Here is a 16,837-nt window from a genome sequence, read left to right on the forward strand (position 1 = left end):
TGGGTCCAGGATGGCTGAAAAAGGAAAACCCTGTTGAGTTTTGGTTTCAAAGAAGTTGGGTTTTTTGCTGGTGGGAACTGACACTTCGTGCCTTTGTTTTGCAGGGAGTGAGTGGTGCGCTGACCGTGCTCATGAAGGACGCCATCAAGCCCAATCTCATGCAGACATTAGAGGTGAGTGGTGACCGCGTCCTGGGCTGGGTTTCCACATCCAGAGTAGAGTGGCTGTAAAGCACACTTTCCTTGGGGAATCATAGACCTCCACCTGCTCACCTCTTTCTTCCCATTCTTCCCCACAGAGTGACAGGGACATTACTAAAATATTAAAGGGGCTGCTCAATCTGTTCCCTCTGGGGAGTCTTTGGGATTCCAGCTCTCTTTTGTACTTGGGGCTGTGTGATCCCACTTTGAAGTGGGGTTGGCAGCTCGATCGTGTCTTGCACAGGGCACACCGGTGTTCGTTCACGCTGGACCATTTGCTAACATTGCGCACGGGAATTCCTCCATCATTGCAGACCGTATTGCACTCAAGCTTGTTGGCCCCGAAGGGTTTGTAGGTGAGTGTTTTTACAAAGTGAATGCATAGGCCAAGTGCTCCCTCCAACATCAAAAAGTCAGGTGCCATTTTTATAGTTGCTTTTCTCCTTCCCTACAGTGACAGAGGCAGGATTCGGAGCAGACATTGGAATGGAAAAGTTTTTTAACATCAAATGCCGATATTCTGGTCTTCGCCCTCACGTGGTGGTGCTTGTTGCTACTGTCAGGGCCCTGAAAATGCATGGTGGTGGCCCCACGGTAAGCATCAAGAGTGGAGGAGATCAATTTTGAGAATTTTCTGAAGGCTGAAAGGAAGTGTGTGGCTTGTGTCTGTGTCTTCATCAAGCTGCCCTATCCTCGTGACAAATAGGTGCCCCAAACAAGCAATGTTCAGGCAGCTTTTGGCTCAGCTTTCCAAGAGGGCCAAATTGGCTTCATCTGGTAATATCTAACTTGCCCCATGCACATATGCTTGCCTGTATCCACAAAAAATAATCCTTTATGCTAAGATCATTCCATTTAAATCTGAGTCACCTTTTCCCTCTAAATAGTGGCACTGGCAGCCAAACAACCAAACCATTTAGCTGAGACAGAGGTTAGCCCCTTCCTGAATGGGGCATGCCGGACAGAACCCCTAGAAGCCTGGGGCGAGGGGAAGGGACCATGCTCGGGGCTACCTCCAGGTGCCAGATACACTGAGGTTAGGACTAGTTTATCTGCATCTCCAACCCAGCTGTTTTCCTGAATTCCTGCTGCTTAGAAAATGCACTTTTTGATCTACTATTTTAAGACTCTTTCTTCCACATCTGTATGTAAAGACATGGTGCTGCCTTTTAGAAACCGTTTGAGGGGCCTCCCCTGGTGGCACAGGCAGTTGAGCGCAGTGCTGTGGAGCTGTCCACAGCCTCTGCAGCGCCGGTTCAATCCCGGCCAGCCGGCGAGGATCCCACATGGCGTGGCAGACCTCTCCTGTTGCGCCCACTGCTCCCCTCAGCAGTGTGTTTCGTCAGTCTGCCTGTTCTGTTCCCCGCTCTGTCTGGTGAATCCTCTCACCCTCGCGTGCATCTGGCCCATACCCCGGTTCTTGTATAAATAAATGGATAAATCTTTAATAAAAAGAAACTGTTTTTGGAAATACTAGATCCCTATCCCCCCTGGAAGCCAGTCTGTAACCTGGGAAGTAAGACCTCCCTCACCTTCAGAACAAGACCAGTGTTTCTTAGTGTGCTAGTGATCAAGGTTTTTCCTAAGATAGCCATCCTCAAACATTTTGGTCTCAAGACTTTATACTTTTAAAACTTATGGAGGGCCTGAAAGAGCTTTTGTTCCCAATACTTGCCGTATAAGAAATTAAAACAGTTTACATATTAACACAACATTTTTTTTTAAAAAATGAAACGTTAATCAGAATTTTGGCAGTGTACATTTTTCAGACCTCTTCAGTATCTCACTTAATTGAAGACCTCTGGATTCTAATCGTCTGTATTCAGTCTGTTGTGGCATCAATGTTGTAATCTTTGGGAAAGTCCATTGTGTATTCAATGAAAGTAAAACGGGCCAGAAGATCTTAGTGTCATTATGGACATAGTCTTGACCCTGTACTTCCAGACCATGCTGTGAAAACCACTGCTGTTACACAACCCCAGCCCAGCCTGGCCCTACTCTCCAGTCTTACTGATTCCCAAGGAGCCAGAAGCACTGACCTGGGGTACCCCTTGCTGCTCGTAGTTCAGGAGACATTTTTTTCCTGATCATAAGTAACATTTCCCTCTTTTGCATCCCCTACTCATCCTCACACCATCATATCTCCTTTCCTGCTTTACTCCTGACCTCATGGTCTAAAAAATAATAATGAAGACACTTAACCTGTGCAGCCCCAAGAGGAGGGCTTTACAGAAACAACTCGCTCCAGGAGCTACCCCTGCTGCTCACGTTCCCTTGTGGAGCCATGTATGGGGCTCAGATTGTGGGGACTAAGGTCCCTGCTTCTGCCCTGCTTCTCTGCAGCCCCTTTTGGATTGGAGCGCCACAGTCTCCCTGAGAAGGGGAGTGGACCAAGTTGCAGGCTTCTTAGTCACTGTCAGTTGCCCAAAGTGGAGTCCATGGAGTCAGTGTCTTCCCCACCCTCCCACACACACCCATATTCGTTCCTATAGGTGTGGCAGGACCAAGCCCCCTAAGACCTGCATAACAGTGAATATACTGGTTAAGTATTCTCACTCCTGCAAATATGCTCTCTGATAGAAAATCCATGGGTTGTTTCCTTCCTATTTGTGTTGCTCATGTACCCCAGTTCAGCACCACAAAGGGGTGGGCTGGCTGTGTGGACCAGCTCATGAACCCATCACAGGGCTTGTCATAGACTCCGAGCTGCCTTTTCCCCTACACTCACCTTTACTTGCAAACCACTGCTGCTTGCTTTACTCACTGAGGTCATTGCCCTTGCCAAGAGCCTCCTTTCCCCGGGCCTTCTTTGAGTCATCCCTCTTAACTCCTTGATTTTAGGCCCTCTAAAGCTGTCCCACTCTGTTCAAAGCAGGCTTTTTGTTTTTTGCTGTCCTATGTCCTTAAGGCAGGAAACAGCCTTAAACTGCATTTGACTTCTGGCCTTTAAACACACAAGCATCATATTAATCTAAAATCTAATTGTAAATAGAAAGTGCCCCTGACTTTGCTTTCATTCCTTCCAGGTTACTGCTGGACTGCCTCTTCCTAAGGCTTACATCGAGGAGGTAATGTCAATCATTTCTACTTATTGTCCTAGAAAGCACCACACCCCGAATCATTGTTTCCCAGCCCCGTTCATTTGAATCAGTTGGGGTAGCTCTATAATTGCTCCTGAGAGGAAAAGATACGAAAAGATTTGAAGTGTGCTGAAGAATTTTTTAATGAACTACAGATAAAGTATATCTTATATAAGCAAATTACCCCATGTAAGATGTCGGTACAATCACTGCCCTAGACCTTAGTTACTTCTGAACCTGTTTGCCCCTCGGGACCTTTGGTAATATCTAGAGATATTTTTTTATTTTTACAACTTGGGGTCGGTAATGCTTCTGACGTCTAGGGTAACAACCAGAGATGCTGCTGAACATTCTACATTTGCAAGACAGCCCCCACTGCAAAGAATTATTAGGCCCACGATGCTGACAAACCCTGTACTGACCTCGTGGAAGTTTCCTTCCATTATCTTCCCTGCATTGGCTGATTGATTCCGAATGCCATTCAGATAGAAGCAACTGGGGACCTTTTCCTCTGGAGATTCAAATCCATATTAAAGGGCCAGGATATTACCAGCATCCTAGTTATTTTCTAGGCAAAGCTCCCATAAACTGATATGGTTTCTAGCATCAAGCAAGAGCTCAAGGAATTTGTGAGCTCTAGCCTTTTCATAGTTTATTACCAAAGTTCATAGTTTATTATTATTTCATAGTTTACTACCAAAGAAACATTTTAGAACCAGCCCGGGTTGAATATATGAGGGAGAGGTCCTCGAATGAGATGGTAAGGTCAGCTGCTGTCGTTGTTAATTCAATTCTCCTGCCTTTTTTGAGAGGCTTTTAAAATGTTAAGCAATACAGGGTCACTGTTCAGGGCCCAAATGAAATATTTCTGAAACAGCTAGAAAAGAATCATAGCTGCCTTGAGTCTGCTTGTCTTATGAGCTATGATTTGCCTTTTATGGTCATTTGTCTGAATCACGCGTAGGAGGGGAATTCACAGTTCTGGCCCTCCTGCCACCCCACAGCCTTTCCTGTGTCTAATTAGAGTGACTGCCCCTAACTGGCCCAGCTGGCGTCTTCATTTAGAAATTCTACTTATTTAAAACTGTTCTCAATCAGTCTTACATATTAATTGGTTTCATGTGATGAAAGGTAACGACTTAGCAGTGCTCTGTAGAAAAGCAACTAAATCCTAAACTTAGTTTTCAGTTATTCAAGAGGAAAAACATGAAGCTTGTTTATAATGATCTCAGTTGTTTTCTGCCTTTAGGTTACCTTTCACTGTTTTGTGGAATCCACAGACTAAGCTTTATTACTGCTTGGGTTTTGCTCATAATTCAGTGTATATATTTTTATTTAAGACTGTTACGTTTTCATTTTTTTAATATTTAATGTATTTTTCAGCTTGTAAGGGTAAAATACCTTTGCAAAAGAAAAATTAAGCATTGCAAGAATATATGATTTGAGGGCCTCCCCGGTGGCGCAGCGGTTGAGCACTGGGTTGCGAAGCTGCCCGCAGCCTCTGCGGCGCCGGTTCGATCCCTGGCTGCTCCCCGGCCACTGGAGGAGGGTCCCACATGGCGCGCAGACCTCTCCTGCCGCCCGCTGCTCCCCTCAGCAGTGTACTTCGGTCCTTCTGCCTGCTCTGCTCCCCGCTCTGACTCTGGTGAATTCTCTCACCCTCCCGCGCTTCTGACTGTACCCAGTGCATGTATAAACAAAACAAACAAACAAAATAAATAAATAAATAAAGCATGCCTCTATTAAAAAAAAAAAAAAAGAATATATGATTTGAGTCCTTTTAAGTGTTTAGCTCCTACTTCTCAACATTTAGAAAAAAATCATGACTATACCCATGTATTTTTGTATTTGTCCAAAAATAGAATTAGTTAAGCTTTCCAGAGTTTTGCAACTTTAGTACATCATTGACAGGTTCTATGTTAATACAGATTATATCACTTTTTGTATCTGCATGGTCACTGAGTGCATATATCCTCATTCACTGACCCAATTCCCTGTAGAAGGAGGTTTGCACTGTATGCAGTTTCCAGTGTTGCAGTAAAAATATTTAATGTATTTTTCTTACTTTCCTTTAAATTTCTTAGTATTTGGTTCTTGAAGATAGCATTTATCTTATTTTCTTTTATCCCTAGTAAAGTTTCATGATTGGTATTTAAAACCGTTGAAGCATCACTGATGACTTCAAGCCTTTTGCTAGTACTTATGGCCACTGTGTAATGAAGGGTAGGCACCGTGTGAAGCTGTCTTCTGATGGAAGGTTCTGTGCGATGCTGAGTAGAGTCAGTTTGCACCCTTGTGCCATATGAGGGCATAAAATCTATAAACACAGGGACTGTAAATAGACTTACCCAATTTCCTTGAACTAGCAAGTAAGCTATTAAGATCTTGTGCGATGACACAGCACTCAGCCTGAGTTAAAGGCTCCACAGCCCCCACTCACGGGGGTGGGTCTTCCCCCATGGCCTGTTCTGACAGTGCATGGCCACTGGCTCAAGGAGACAGTTTCCCCTTGAAGCACAACCTGCACCTGTTTGCAGCTCAGCTCTCTATGACCTCGCAGATCTTTCCTATTTTTACAGAACCTGGAGTTGGTTGAAAAAGGCTTCAGTAACTTGAGGAAACAAATTGAAAATGCCAGAATATTTGGGGTTCCAGTAGTAGTTGCTGTGAATGCATTCAAGTAAGTACAAAGTGTAGGCATCAAGGCGGAACATGGAAACTGCTCAGAAACCATCTCCTGGAGCTAATTGTACCACGCTGCTTTCAGCTTTTATTTTGTTCTTCAGTTACTGCCATTGATCATTAAGCCTGTGCTGTAGCAGCCATCCTGCGATGTGACAGCCACCAGCTATGTCACAGCAAACTCTTCCCCTCCCCCTTTGACAGTCTAAAGTCAGAACTGAGTCCCCTGGGGGACCCTTCTCTACCAGATGAAGTGGATGGCACACAGGCCTGAAGTTAAATGTTCTTTTTTGGTCTATAGAGGCCTTTTATGCTAACAGAAGATCACAGCCCTACATTATTTCACTAGGTCTGGTGGGATGTTGTCTTGACAAAGAGTTGAACGTATTGAGCTGGAGGTGTTTCAGTAAGAGAACTTGCATGGGTTGTTTAGGTATTGTCAGTGCTGGTTTTGATATTGTTCTTATAGTTTAGCCACAGCAAAATGGGAAGAAAAATTTTTTTAAAGCTGGTATTTATCGATTCCTGATGCTATGCTTGGAATGATCGAAGTACTTTGCATGTATGGACCATCCTGAGCCTGGGGCATCCCAATGAAATAAGTGGTATGGTTATCCCCAATATACCCCTGTGGAAATCAAGGCATGTGTCATTTGGGTAATTGCCAGCCAGCCAGCGGTGGAGCCAGTATTCAAACCCAGACTCTACTACAGCTCAGTGTCTTTTTATCAGTGGGTGATTCACGAGGGTTTTAATGGCTAAACAAGACAGAGTCTGTCCTCCTTGCCATCATCAATGCTTTAACATGAAGCACTGCCTTATAGGACAGATACTGACACCGAACTGGACCTCGTCAGCCGTCTTGCCAAAGAACATGGGGCTTTTGATGCCGTGAAATGCACTCACTGGGCAGAAGGAGGGAAGGGGGCCTTGGCCCTGGCCCAGGCTGTCCAGAGAGCAGCTCTGGCACCCAGCAAATTCCAGCTCCTTTATGATCTCAAGGTAGTCTTCCTGTTGTTTGTTTGTTTGTTTTTTAAAAAAGCACATTGCGCTTTCTGTGTATTTGCCTGTTTAGAGCCCTGAGTTTAGCAGCTTCAGTTCAACTGTGTGGGTTTGATTCTCATGTAACTGGGTTACATGATGACAGCCTGGATTCAACCCTAGACAGTTTTCTTACCTACACTCACTGCTTATTTACAGAGCAGGGGCTCTAGCCAAGAATGCCCCTGGGAAGTTGGCAGACATCCTTGCTTTAACCCAAGCCACCTCCCATGTTAGAGCAAGTTGGCAAGGGGCTACATCAAGCTCAGAAGAGTTTTCTGAATACTCCCCAGTAATCGGGGAAAACGGTGAGCTTCTAAGCTCACTTCCTGTTAACAGAGCTGCCTCAAGTTCAAAGAAGTCCTCAGATGGAAAAGCAAAGCACCCAGCCAGCTTCTGCTTTCTTTCTATCACTGAGTAATTTATATTACATTTGCTCCAACAGAAGCTTATTTGGAAATGCAATAAAGTTAGTTCAGAGAAAGGTTGTTCTTATTGCAGGGTTGTTGGTTTTTTTTTTTTTCCAGTGCTCTGTCCCATATATTTTGAGACATGACTGGACATTAGGGTTGTATGCCCACAACAATTGGAAACTTTGTTAGGCACATGGATTTTATGTAGCGGCTAATTCTATTTGTATTTGCTAGTCTGTTTTCTGGCTTGGTTTTCTGAAGATAACCATAGACTAAAAAATAATTCTGAGGAGGTAGAAGGAAGAAACCCTATTACTCTTGATTTTAACTTTCTCTTATTTGCCTTTGCCTCTTGCAGACATGATACACTGACAGTTCTGTTTACATTCTCCTGTTGACAGTTTTATAGACTGGTTTGAAAATCTGCTCACTCAATCATCTTTTTAAGAAATGTCATAAACACAAATTTGCACACAAATGCAAAGCATTCCTAGACGTCCTCCCCAACTCTTTACCCCTGGTGCCTAAGTTAGAAAGCCCAATTCTTAAAAGCAGCAGGAAACCTAGAAGAAGTAACGTAATAAGGACTTTGGAATCCATTTCTACTCAAAAGTTTTCTCTGTTCTGAGAAACAGGAGGCTGCTACTTCTTGTCTTATTCAGCATCTGTTGGTCTTAAATCACCCCCCAACGAAAGTACTTTTGCTTCAGAAGCTCTGAATGTGCCTTGGCACTTTTAAAGTGCCAGTTAGAAGAAGCACGTCAACATAATCTCTGTTACATCCTTATAAAGCCATAATTGAGTCATCATTTATTCCGTCCATTATACAAATCCCCATCACAAATGATCACTATTTAGCTCCAATGGGAATTTTTATTTTTATATGGAATGATTAGTCTTCCTTTCAAAATACAAAACTTGCCCAGTATGCTCTCTTAGCCTCATTGCTGGGAAGTAGAGAATCATAGTCCTAATCTGAATAATTTGCTCATCCAAGTTACCTGTGAGTAGTTTTGCTGCCTATTTCCTTTACACAGTCTTTCCCTCTTGTTTGCTCTGAATCCTGGCGCCCCAAACTAGGCTGCAAGAGCTTGTAAGAAACCAGGCCCCTCTTTTCTGGAAGCTTTGCCCAGAAGGAAGCAGCCCTCACACTTCCCTAGTCAGAAGCCTCAATGGTGAGACACTGGCCTCTTGCTCTTGCTGCTGTGCTCTGTGCTGCAGGTGCCACAAAAATTGTATCCTCTCACACTGTCCCCAGCATGAGTTGTCATGTTAGTCACTGGGTTGTCTTCAATATGTAGGTGATTTTGTTTTTATGACTGTTTCTAAGGAACAGCAATTAACAATATGTTGTGTTAACTGCAGCATCTGCCTCTCATGTGAACTGGGGGTTATGTGGATGACTATCAGTTGTCTTTGTTTCACAAACAGTACACCAGATCTTGTTTTACGCGAGACTGACTCCATTACTTTAAGAACATTACTTTTTATTTATGAAGAAAGACTTGTCCTTGGGCAGTCACCAATATTGTTTCTGATGTGCCAAATGAGGTCTTAAATATATGTATACATATATATATATATATAGTAACTTTGCTAGGAACATTTTCTACTTATAAAATCTGAGAAACATTAAAAGAATGTTTCTTATTGCATAAGCCTCAAACTATTTGCATATCTGTAGTGTGTGTGGGAACACCTTCTGATCCCTTTGGGGACACTGACTGGAATGCAGCCATGTCCTTGGCAAATCTCCTCATGCCCTGTTCTCCTCTCTCTCTACTGTGTACTAGCTCCCAGTTGAGGATAAAATTCGGATCATTGCGCAGAAGATCTATGGAGCAGACGACATCGAACTGCTCCCCGAGGCTCAGCACAAAGCTGAAGTCTACACAAAGCAGGTAAGCGGTTGGTTTGTCCTTTCAACTCTACAAAGCAGATGTTGGAGTTAGAACCCCTAGTTCTGTCAGTCCTGCCAGGCGCCTACCACTTCACTCCTGGGCAACAACCCTTGTCCTCTGAAATACTGAGTTTGAATCAGGTGGATCAGTCGCAAGTTCTTTATTGCTGAGTGGTATGTAGAGGAAATAGGGGCATACTGTACTAAAATCTTGAGACCCTGCCCTCAGCTGTATCTTCACATCTGCTCCAGTCTATCATTTTAAATTGGTTATATAGATGAAAATGACCTGTCACTGTGAAACACTTGTGGCTGTGGGTACTTACTTCCCTCATCCATCAGAGAGCCTTAGGAAAAAAACTCCAGTACTAAGCGGAAGACAGTGAGATAGCAGTGGATATAAAGAGAGTGAGCTATTTCACATGAAGAGTCACTAACATCACAATGCCAGATGTTCCTTATTGCATTGACAGCTATTCATTTGTTCTACTTCTGTCCCCTTCTTTCCCCCCAGGGCTTTGGGAATCTGCCCATCTGCATGGCCAAAACACACTTGTCCTTGTCTCATAATCCAGAGCAAAAAGGTGTGCCTACAGGCTTTGTCCTGCCCATTCGTGACATCCGTGCCAGTGTCGGGGCTGGTTTTCTCTACCCCCTGGTAGGAACGGTAAGTGAGTGCTGCAAGCGGGGAAGGGGTGCTTGTTCATCTGTGCTGCTCCTCTGCAATTTGTTCCTGATGCCATGGAGCACTTGCCAAATGAGCAGTGTTGATTGCTGAGGAGAAGGTTGGAGTCAGGCGTGTTCGGATTAAACCCCCTTGCTGAGGCCAATCGGGATGACAGTTCAAGATGATGCCATAAGAGCTTATGTGATCAGAATGGCCATTCTGTTTCCCAGGGGCAGTGTGACCTTGAGTGAAGGTCAGGCAGCGGTATACAGCCCCATGCCCCGGCTACCCTAGAGAACAGGAGCTTTACATTGTTGGGATGTTCATTGCCCTTGGAATTTGTGGACATTCCCTTTTTTAAAGTTAATTAATGTATTTATGTTTATTGAGGCAACATTGGTTTACGACACTATGCTTTCAGAGTATGAGTCACACCTCTACAAATGTATGTAATCATAGCACACCCACCACCAAAGCCCAAATCATCCTGCACCATAGTCTATTGGTTTCTCCACCCCTTTTGCTCCCATCGCCCCCTCCCTCCATGTCTAGCCTCAGTTCTGCATCCCTTTTACTAGGAATGTTAAACTATTTACCCACTACCTTAATTATTGCAGAAATACATGTTCTTTCTGGAGAACTTGTCAGCAGCTATCAGCTGAAATAGCCGTACTCTGTGTTTTTGACATGTGCAAGCAAAGTGGTGAGATGGAAGCAAAACTGAAAGTGTGAGGCCAGTGTGTCTGCCTGTAATAGGAAAGGAACAGCCTGCCTGGCTCAAGACTTTCTCAACTAGAACAAAGTCTCGCGTCAGAAGCCACTGTGGACCAAGACATTTCCACATAAGATCTAGATGACTTAGCAATCACTATTACTCTAATAAACACCTTCTAATTCTGTTGGGGCCTGAACTGGGCTCAGAGGCTTTGAGTGTTTTGTATTAATTTCAGGTGTGAAAGCTGCTTTCCAGAGTCTTATGTCTAAGTTCATAAGTGTGTGTACACATAATCTTTTCATTTAAAAAATTTTTCTCATTATCAATATGACCAACATTTAGGGGTAAATGTTTTCTTTGGGAAAGGATAAAAGTACCAAAAACCCTGCCAATCACTGTTTTGGGAACCATCTTTAGAGTGTTTTGCTCACATGCACATGCATATGCTCACCTCTGGGCACACGTCATTTTCTTTATTGTGTCATCTTTAGGCTTTTGACTCGGTCTGAGAAGGAGCCCTTTCCTTTCCCTCACTTGTCCCCACACCTAGCAGTTGCTTATTTCTTAAAGAATTGGAAGATAGAAACCAATGTCAAGTCCCTTTAGTATACCCTAGGGAGGGCTGATTGGCACTCAGATGTCAGAATTAGGCTTCCTAAAGTACAGATGGCTTGTGTGACAGACAGTGACTCATCCTTTTCTATAACATTCTCATAGTTCAATTGTAGAAGTTCAACTTAAACTGCTTTCCTGTCTGGATGTGATTTAGAACTTGAAGGTATTCATACAGGACATTGTTACAGATAAAAATACACCCAGTTCAATAAGCCTTACGAATTTGCATCTAAGTAGATGTTGGCAAAGCCGAGTTAAGGAGAGAAGCATTGCAAGTTCAGTTTAGAAGGCCCAGTTGGACTGGTTAGAGTAGTGGCTTTGAAACCATCTAGGTTATGTACAGAAATGTGTTGGTTCACATTAGAGGACAACAATTCCTAATGTGTTGCTGAAGTGAAAATGATGTGGGAATCTATTCACAATTCATTAAAACAAATTACGAGCAAAGTAAACCTTGCACCTCCTTTTGGCCTTGTGAAGTGAGCGCTGAGGAGGTGAAGAACAGAGTCCTCAGCCTCCTGGCACCTGCCATTGTAGGAGGAAGGTGGAAGCACCTCCCGCTACTTCCTGTTTGTGCAGCTGTCAGCACAGAAGGTGATGGTAAAGTCTCGTGTGTGGTTTGCTGAAAGATGAGGGTTTACCTTTGAGGTCATAACAGACTTGATTTCTAATGTGTAACAGGAAGAACTCCTTTATTAACAACTGTAAGATAATCTGCCGTTGTCTATTTGAGGGGAAAATGGAAGAAAAGATCACTTTAAGTTTATTTTCAATACTATTTTACATCTTCCAGATGAGCACAATGCCTGGACTCCCTACCCGGCCTTGTTTCTATGATATCGATTTAGACCCTGCCACCGAACAGGTGAATGGACTGTTCTAAACAGGTAAGTTATTACTAGTGAGAATTTTGCCCTTTTTTCTTATGAAGCATATTTATGAATTCTAGGACCCCAGCTTTAGCTATGAAAATGCAAATTTTATTTTTTTCTTAAGATTTATTTATGCATACAAGGGCTGGGGTGTAGGCCAGTGGTGTGAGGGGGTGAGAGGATTCACCAGAGACAGAGTGGAGAGCAGAACAGGCAGATTAACTGAAATACACTGCTGAGGGGAACAGCGGGCAAGACAGGAGAGGTCTGCTGCACCATGTAGATTAGCTTCCTGGCCAGGGATCGAACTCATGCTGCAGTGGCTGCGGATAGCTTGACAGTGCTGAAACTTAACCCCTTGCACCACCAGGCAGTCCCTAATGCAAATTTTAATACTTTCAAAACATTTCTTTCCGGGGGGGTGTGGGGGGAGTAATGAGAGTTGGCAGTAACAATAAATACTTATATTTCAACATGTTCTTAGAAAAAAAGCATGACTTGTCACGGGCTGGCAGTATAGGGAGAAAGGTGCCAGCTAACGAACTGTGAGGGACTACAGAGGAGGTAGGAACGGATGGTCTGTCTACTCTACATAGATAGTTGGAAAACAAAAGTTGAGTAAATGCCTCAGAAAGTAGAATAGAGAAGGAAACAGAACCAGCCAGGAGTTACTGGGATCCTAGGTGGAAGGCCCCCAGGTACTCAGCATAGTGAATGAGCCATACCCAGACACAGCCAGCTGAAATTTCAAAAGCACGAGAGATGAAAATCCTAAAATCCTCCTCTAGAAAAGAAAAAATGACATTAGCAATAAGAGGCTTTTAGACAATGAAGGAATAACCTCTGACTTCACAGGGGAAGATGACTTTACACCTGCATGTACATGATACCAAATCTATCCAGATGTTTTCAGACATACAGGTTTGCCACCCGCACCTCTCCCTAGGGAGGCATGGAGCAGTGTGCTCCAACTGAATGAGGTATAATCAAGCAGAAGGAAGGCATGGTTTTCAGAAAGGCAAATCCTGGTCTGAGAGTTATGAAGGGATATCCTGACAACTGCAGGAGACCTAGAGTTGCAAATCCAGTTGAAACTGGAGAAGCAAGGGCTTGAGAAAGACTAGAAAGAATTAGGAAAGAGGGGTGTCAGAGGGTAATAATGCAAAATGAAAGCTCTCGCATTAAGAAATTAAAGGTCAGATGGAAGTGAGTATATGGACAGTAAGAAGAGAGACTGCTGGTGCTGGGGCCACTGCCCTTCCTGTGCATGAGACATGGGAAAGTGCTGTCCTGGCTCATGCTTGGCCTGGCCTTGAATGGTGGTCACATAACCACAGTGTAAAGGCTGCACTTTTAAGTCAGTGGAAAGACACTGGAAGAGCTGGCTTGGGGAAGGATGTAAACGTTAGCAGCTCTGGCAGTGGGAGAGAGAAAAGGTGCAGTGTGGAGGGGAAGTGGAGACATTTTGGCGCTTACCACAAACACTTAGTTCTTGTTTCTTTTCCTCTCCAGATTCTCCATTTTCAAGAAACTACTTTGACAATTTGACCAGGCCTACTGTCAGTTAGGAAGTATGGAGAAGTCAGGAGAAACTGGCCCTTGTCCTGAAGATCTACTGGAATAAATAGTGGGAGTTACCCCGGAAACCTTCCTACAATCTTAATTTCCATTATCATGAACAAATTAATATAAATCATGCACATTTCTATTTACTGAAGTTCCACAGAATAAAAGGAAATAATTTTGCTATAAGTGTTTTAAGTATAAACTGTAGTGTTAGCGACCTGGACTGGAATATCTCTGTCACCCTTTGGGAACCCATTTGCCAGGTAGACCTCTGGGGCTGAAGAAACAAGTTGCAGTATGTACTTTATGACACTGTTGTGTTTAAATGGGGGTGTGGGGGCATGATTGCCTTTTTTGGGAAGAACATATAATCAGGAGAGACCTAAGTGCCTTTCTGTTGTTCATATACCTTTCTGTTGTTTGATTTTTTTTTTTAATTTTTTTAATCTGAGAAAGTATTGCTTCTGCAGGTTTTTGTTGTGAATTTCTTGGAATTCCCCTTTCTGTCCCAGCTTTAGTGTTTTTTATTTAAAGTTTTCAGGAAGGATGGTTGTAGAACTCTGAACTAAAAGATCTGTTGGTTCTGCTGTGTTGATTGAGCAAATGTTTATTGAGCTTCTCTGTGTGTCCAGGCTCTGTGAACACCCCTATAGGATGTTATTTCTCTTCTTACTTTTTTATCTTCCATCTCTGTTCTTCCTCTCCATTTTCCCCTCCCTTTTCCTCCTATCTTCCAACATTGACCACTTCCATTTGCGAACTGGAAACACAGGTTCACATAATGGTATACAAGGGAAGGGGGATGGAGAGCTTATTCTGAGGTCTCTACAATGTAAGAATTATTACCAAGGAAATATAAACCATATATGGTAGCTACAGGCCCAGGCAGTGAGTAGATAGGGACCAGGAGGGAAGAAGTGGTATGATCAGGAGAGATCAGATAAATATGAGTTCAGTTAATATGCAAGCTATTTTATTGGCACACAGTATCGGGTGATATTAACAAGATAAGCTGTGGGTAGAATAATTTCTCATGAGATTGAAGAGATATATTTATAGATTGTCTCATATAATGAAAAGCTACTAACGGTAGCAGACAATGATATGGGTAATAGCTAAAACAGTCTAATTCACTTAACTGAGTTCAGGAATGACAGGTTTCTTTTATGCATGAGGTACTGGATACATTTCTTAAAACTTAGATGTGGCATTGGGTTCTAGTCACATCCTAAAGAAAAACCACAGTGCAGCATTTTATTTATAGAACTGTACTCAGGGAGAGGTGAAGAGTGGGGATGAGTTTTTATAATACATCTTAAATCTGCCCTTCAAATACAAATCAACTTACATTTTACCTTAAACTGACTTTCAGTTCCCTTTGAGGTGTTTTTTTTTTTAAAGATTTATTTATTTATGCATACAAGAACTGGGGTACAGGCCAGAGGTGTGGGGGGTGGTGAGAGGATTCACCAGAGACAGAGTGGGGAACAGGACAGATTGACTGAAATACACTGCTGAGGGGAGCATCGGTGGAGTCAGGAGAGGTCTGCTGCGCCGTGTGGGTAGCTCCCTGGCCAGGGATTGAACTCCTGCCGCAGTGGCTGCATATAGCTTCATAGGTTGCGTTTTAACCCCTTGTGCCACCAGGGAGGCCCCATTTGTTTGTTTGTTTTAAGAAAAACAGAAAAAGATCTATAAGACCATTAAAGTTCAGGAAGTTTACAGTAAACAGGATTCGCACCTTGGGTGGGTAGATGTTGCCTGCTGCTGGAATTGCAATTGTGAGGCCTGCTGCTTTCCAGTTCCCTTTAATTGAGAGGCAGCAGGTTAAGGAGGCATCTAGGACTGGCCTGAACGGAAACGTCATAAGTTATCTCAATTTGGGGAACTATATCATGTGTAAAAGGTGGATGGGGTCTTGGGTCCGGTGCTCTTCTGACCTTATCTCCGTGGATGTGATAGTTTCTGCAGACTACAGAGTTCTAAGGGCCCAGGTCACATCAACTTTACCCGCCCACTAGTCTATTTGATAATGGACCATGAGAACCTCATTATACACAAACCCACTCCTGGGCAAGTTTTGCCGTTTTCTGTTTCAATATATATATATGTAATTTTCTCTTCAAGCAAATGAGAGCTCACTCTACAGTTTTGAATCCTACTTTTAAATTGTGGTAACTGCGCTGTCTTTAAATATTCGGGGTGAGATGGGATGGATTTAAAATGGGAATGCCCTTCATTTAAAACTGGATTTTGCTACTTCACGTCTCTCGTAAAATCCAGAGCTCACTGCCCTGGCCTCCCCACCTCCCGGCTCTCTCTCGGTGGTCCCCCGCCCGTGCCCGGATGTGGCAGCGCTGCGGGGCTTGCGCCCGGGCTCCGAGCACGCCGCTGGGCTCCCACGCGGCGGGGCAGGCAGCTCGCAGGTGGCCCCCCTGGTGCCCGCCCCCGGCCCTGGCCCCGCCCCGCGCCCGCCCGCGGCGCGCGCATTGGTGCCGCCGGCTGTCGGTCCCCGCGCTCTTGGGGAGGGGGCGCCGAAGGGCTGCGGTCCCTCCGCAGAGGGCGGCTCGCTCCGGGTGCGACCGCTTCCACACTGACTGGGCGCCCGGCCCCGCGATCGCGCCCCGCGACCTCGGCAGCAGGGTCGGCCATGGATCCCAGCTCCCTCGGTAAGTGCAGGAGGACAGGTGCTCGCCAGGAAAGGTTCCCGGCCAGTGTCCGGTCCGCAATCTGGGCGGCAGAGTGGGCCAGCGGTGACAGCGGGGGTCCAGGCCACGCGAGCCGGCCTGGGGTAAGAACCGGGAAGGTCGTTTGTCCGGAGGAATCTCCTGCCGGCGCCACCGTCTTCAGCTCTGCCCACCTACCCTTTTCTTGTTACAGCCCATCCTGGAAGCCTGGGTTGTCAGTGGCTTTTTTCCCCTCATGACCATTTTTTGGAGGAATGTGATTCTAGATTCCTGGCCGTTATAATTTTGCAGATAGCTTGGAGCTGGGTTATCTATTCACGCCCCCGGCACTTTCCTTTTTGAGTACTTTATCCTGCGCTCTAGCTCCTGCCATAAGGCGCAATAAGCCAGAATGAAAGA

General features: G+C 44.5%; 1 protein-coding gene across 1 annotated transcript in view; it reads left to right on the plus strand.

Annotated features, from left to right (window-relative positions):
• The window catches only part of MTHFD1 (methylenetetrahydrofolate dehydrogenase, cyclohydrolase and formyltetrahydrofolate synthetase 1), a gene marked incomplete at its 3' end in the record, with an annotated part of 51,560 nt that extends 39,364 nt beyond the window's left edge, over positions 1-12,196 (plus strand). Inside the window, exons 19-27 of the mRNA XM_084239830.1 lie at positions 105-173; positions 445-556; positions 655-794; positions 3,227-3,268; positions 5,860-5,960; positions 6,787-6,964; positions 9,210-9,317; positions 9,831-9,983; positions 12,107-12,196. Of these exons, the coding sequence (XP_084095956.1) occupies positions 105-173; positions 445-556; positions 655-794; positions 3,227-3,268; positions 5,860-5,960; positions 6,787-6,964; positions 9,210-9,317; positions 9,831-9,983; positions 12,107-12,196 (993 nt within the window). The remainder of the gene's footprint in view (positions 1-104; positions 174-444; positions 557-654; positions 795-3,226; positions 3,269-5,859; positions 5,961-6,786; positions 6,965-9,209; positions 9,318-9,830; positions 9,984-12,106) is intronic.
• Positions 12,197-16,837: the final 4,641 nt, after the last annotated feature.

Source organism: Talpa europaea (genome assembly GCF_964194135.1).
Source record: "Talpa europaea genome assembly, chromosome: 8".
NCBI lineage: Eukaryota > Metazoa > Chordata > Mammalia > Eulipotyphla > Talpidae > Talpa > Talpa europaea.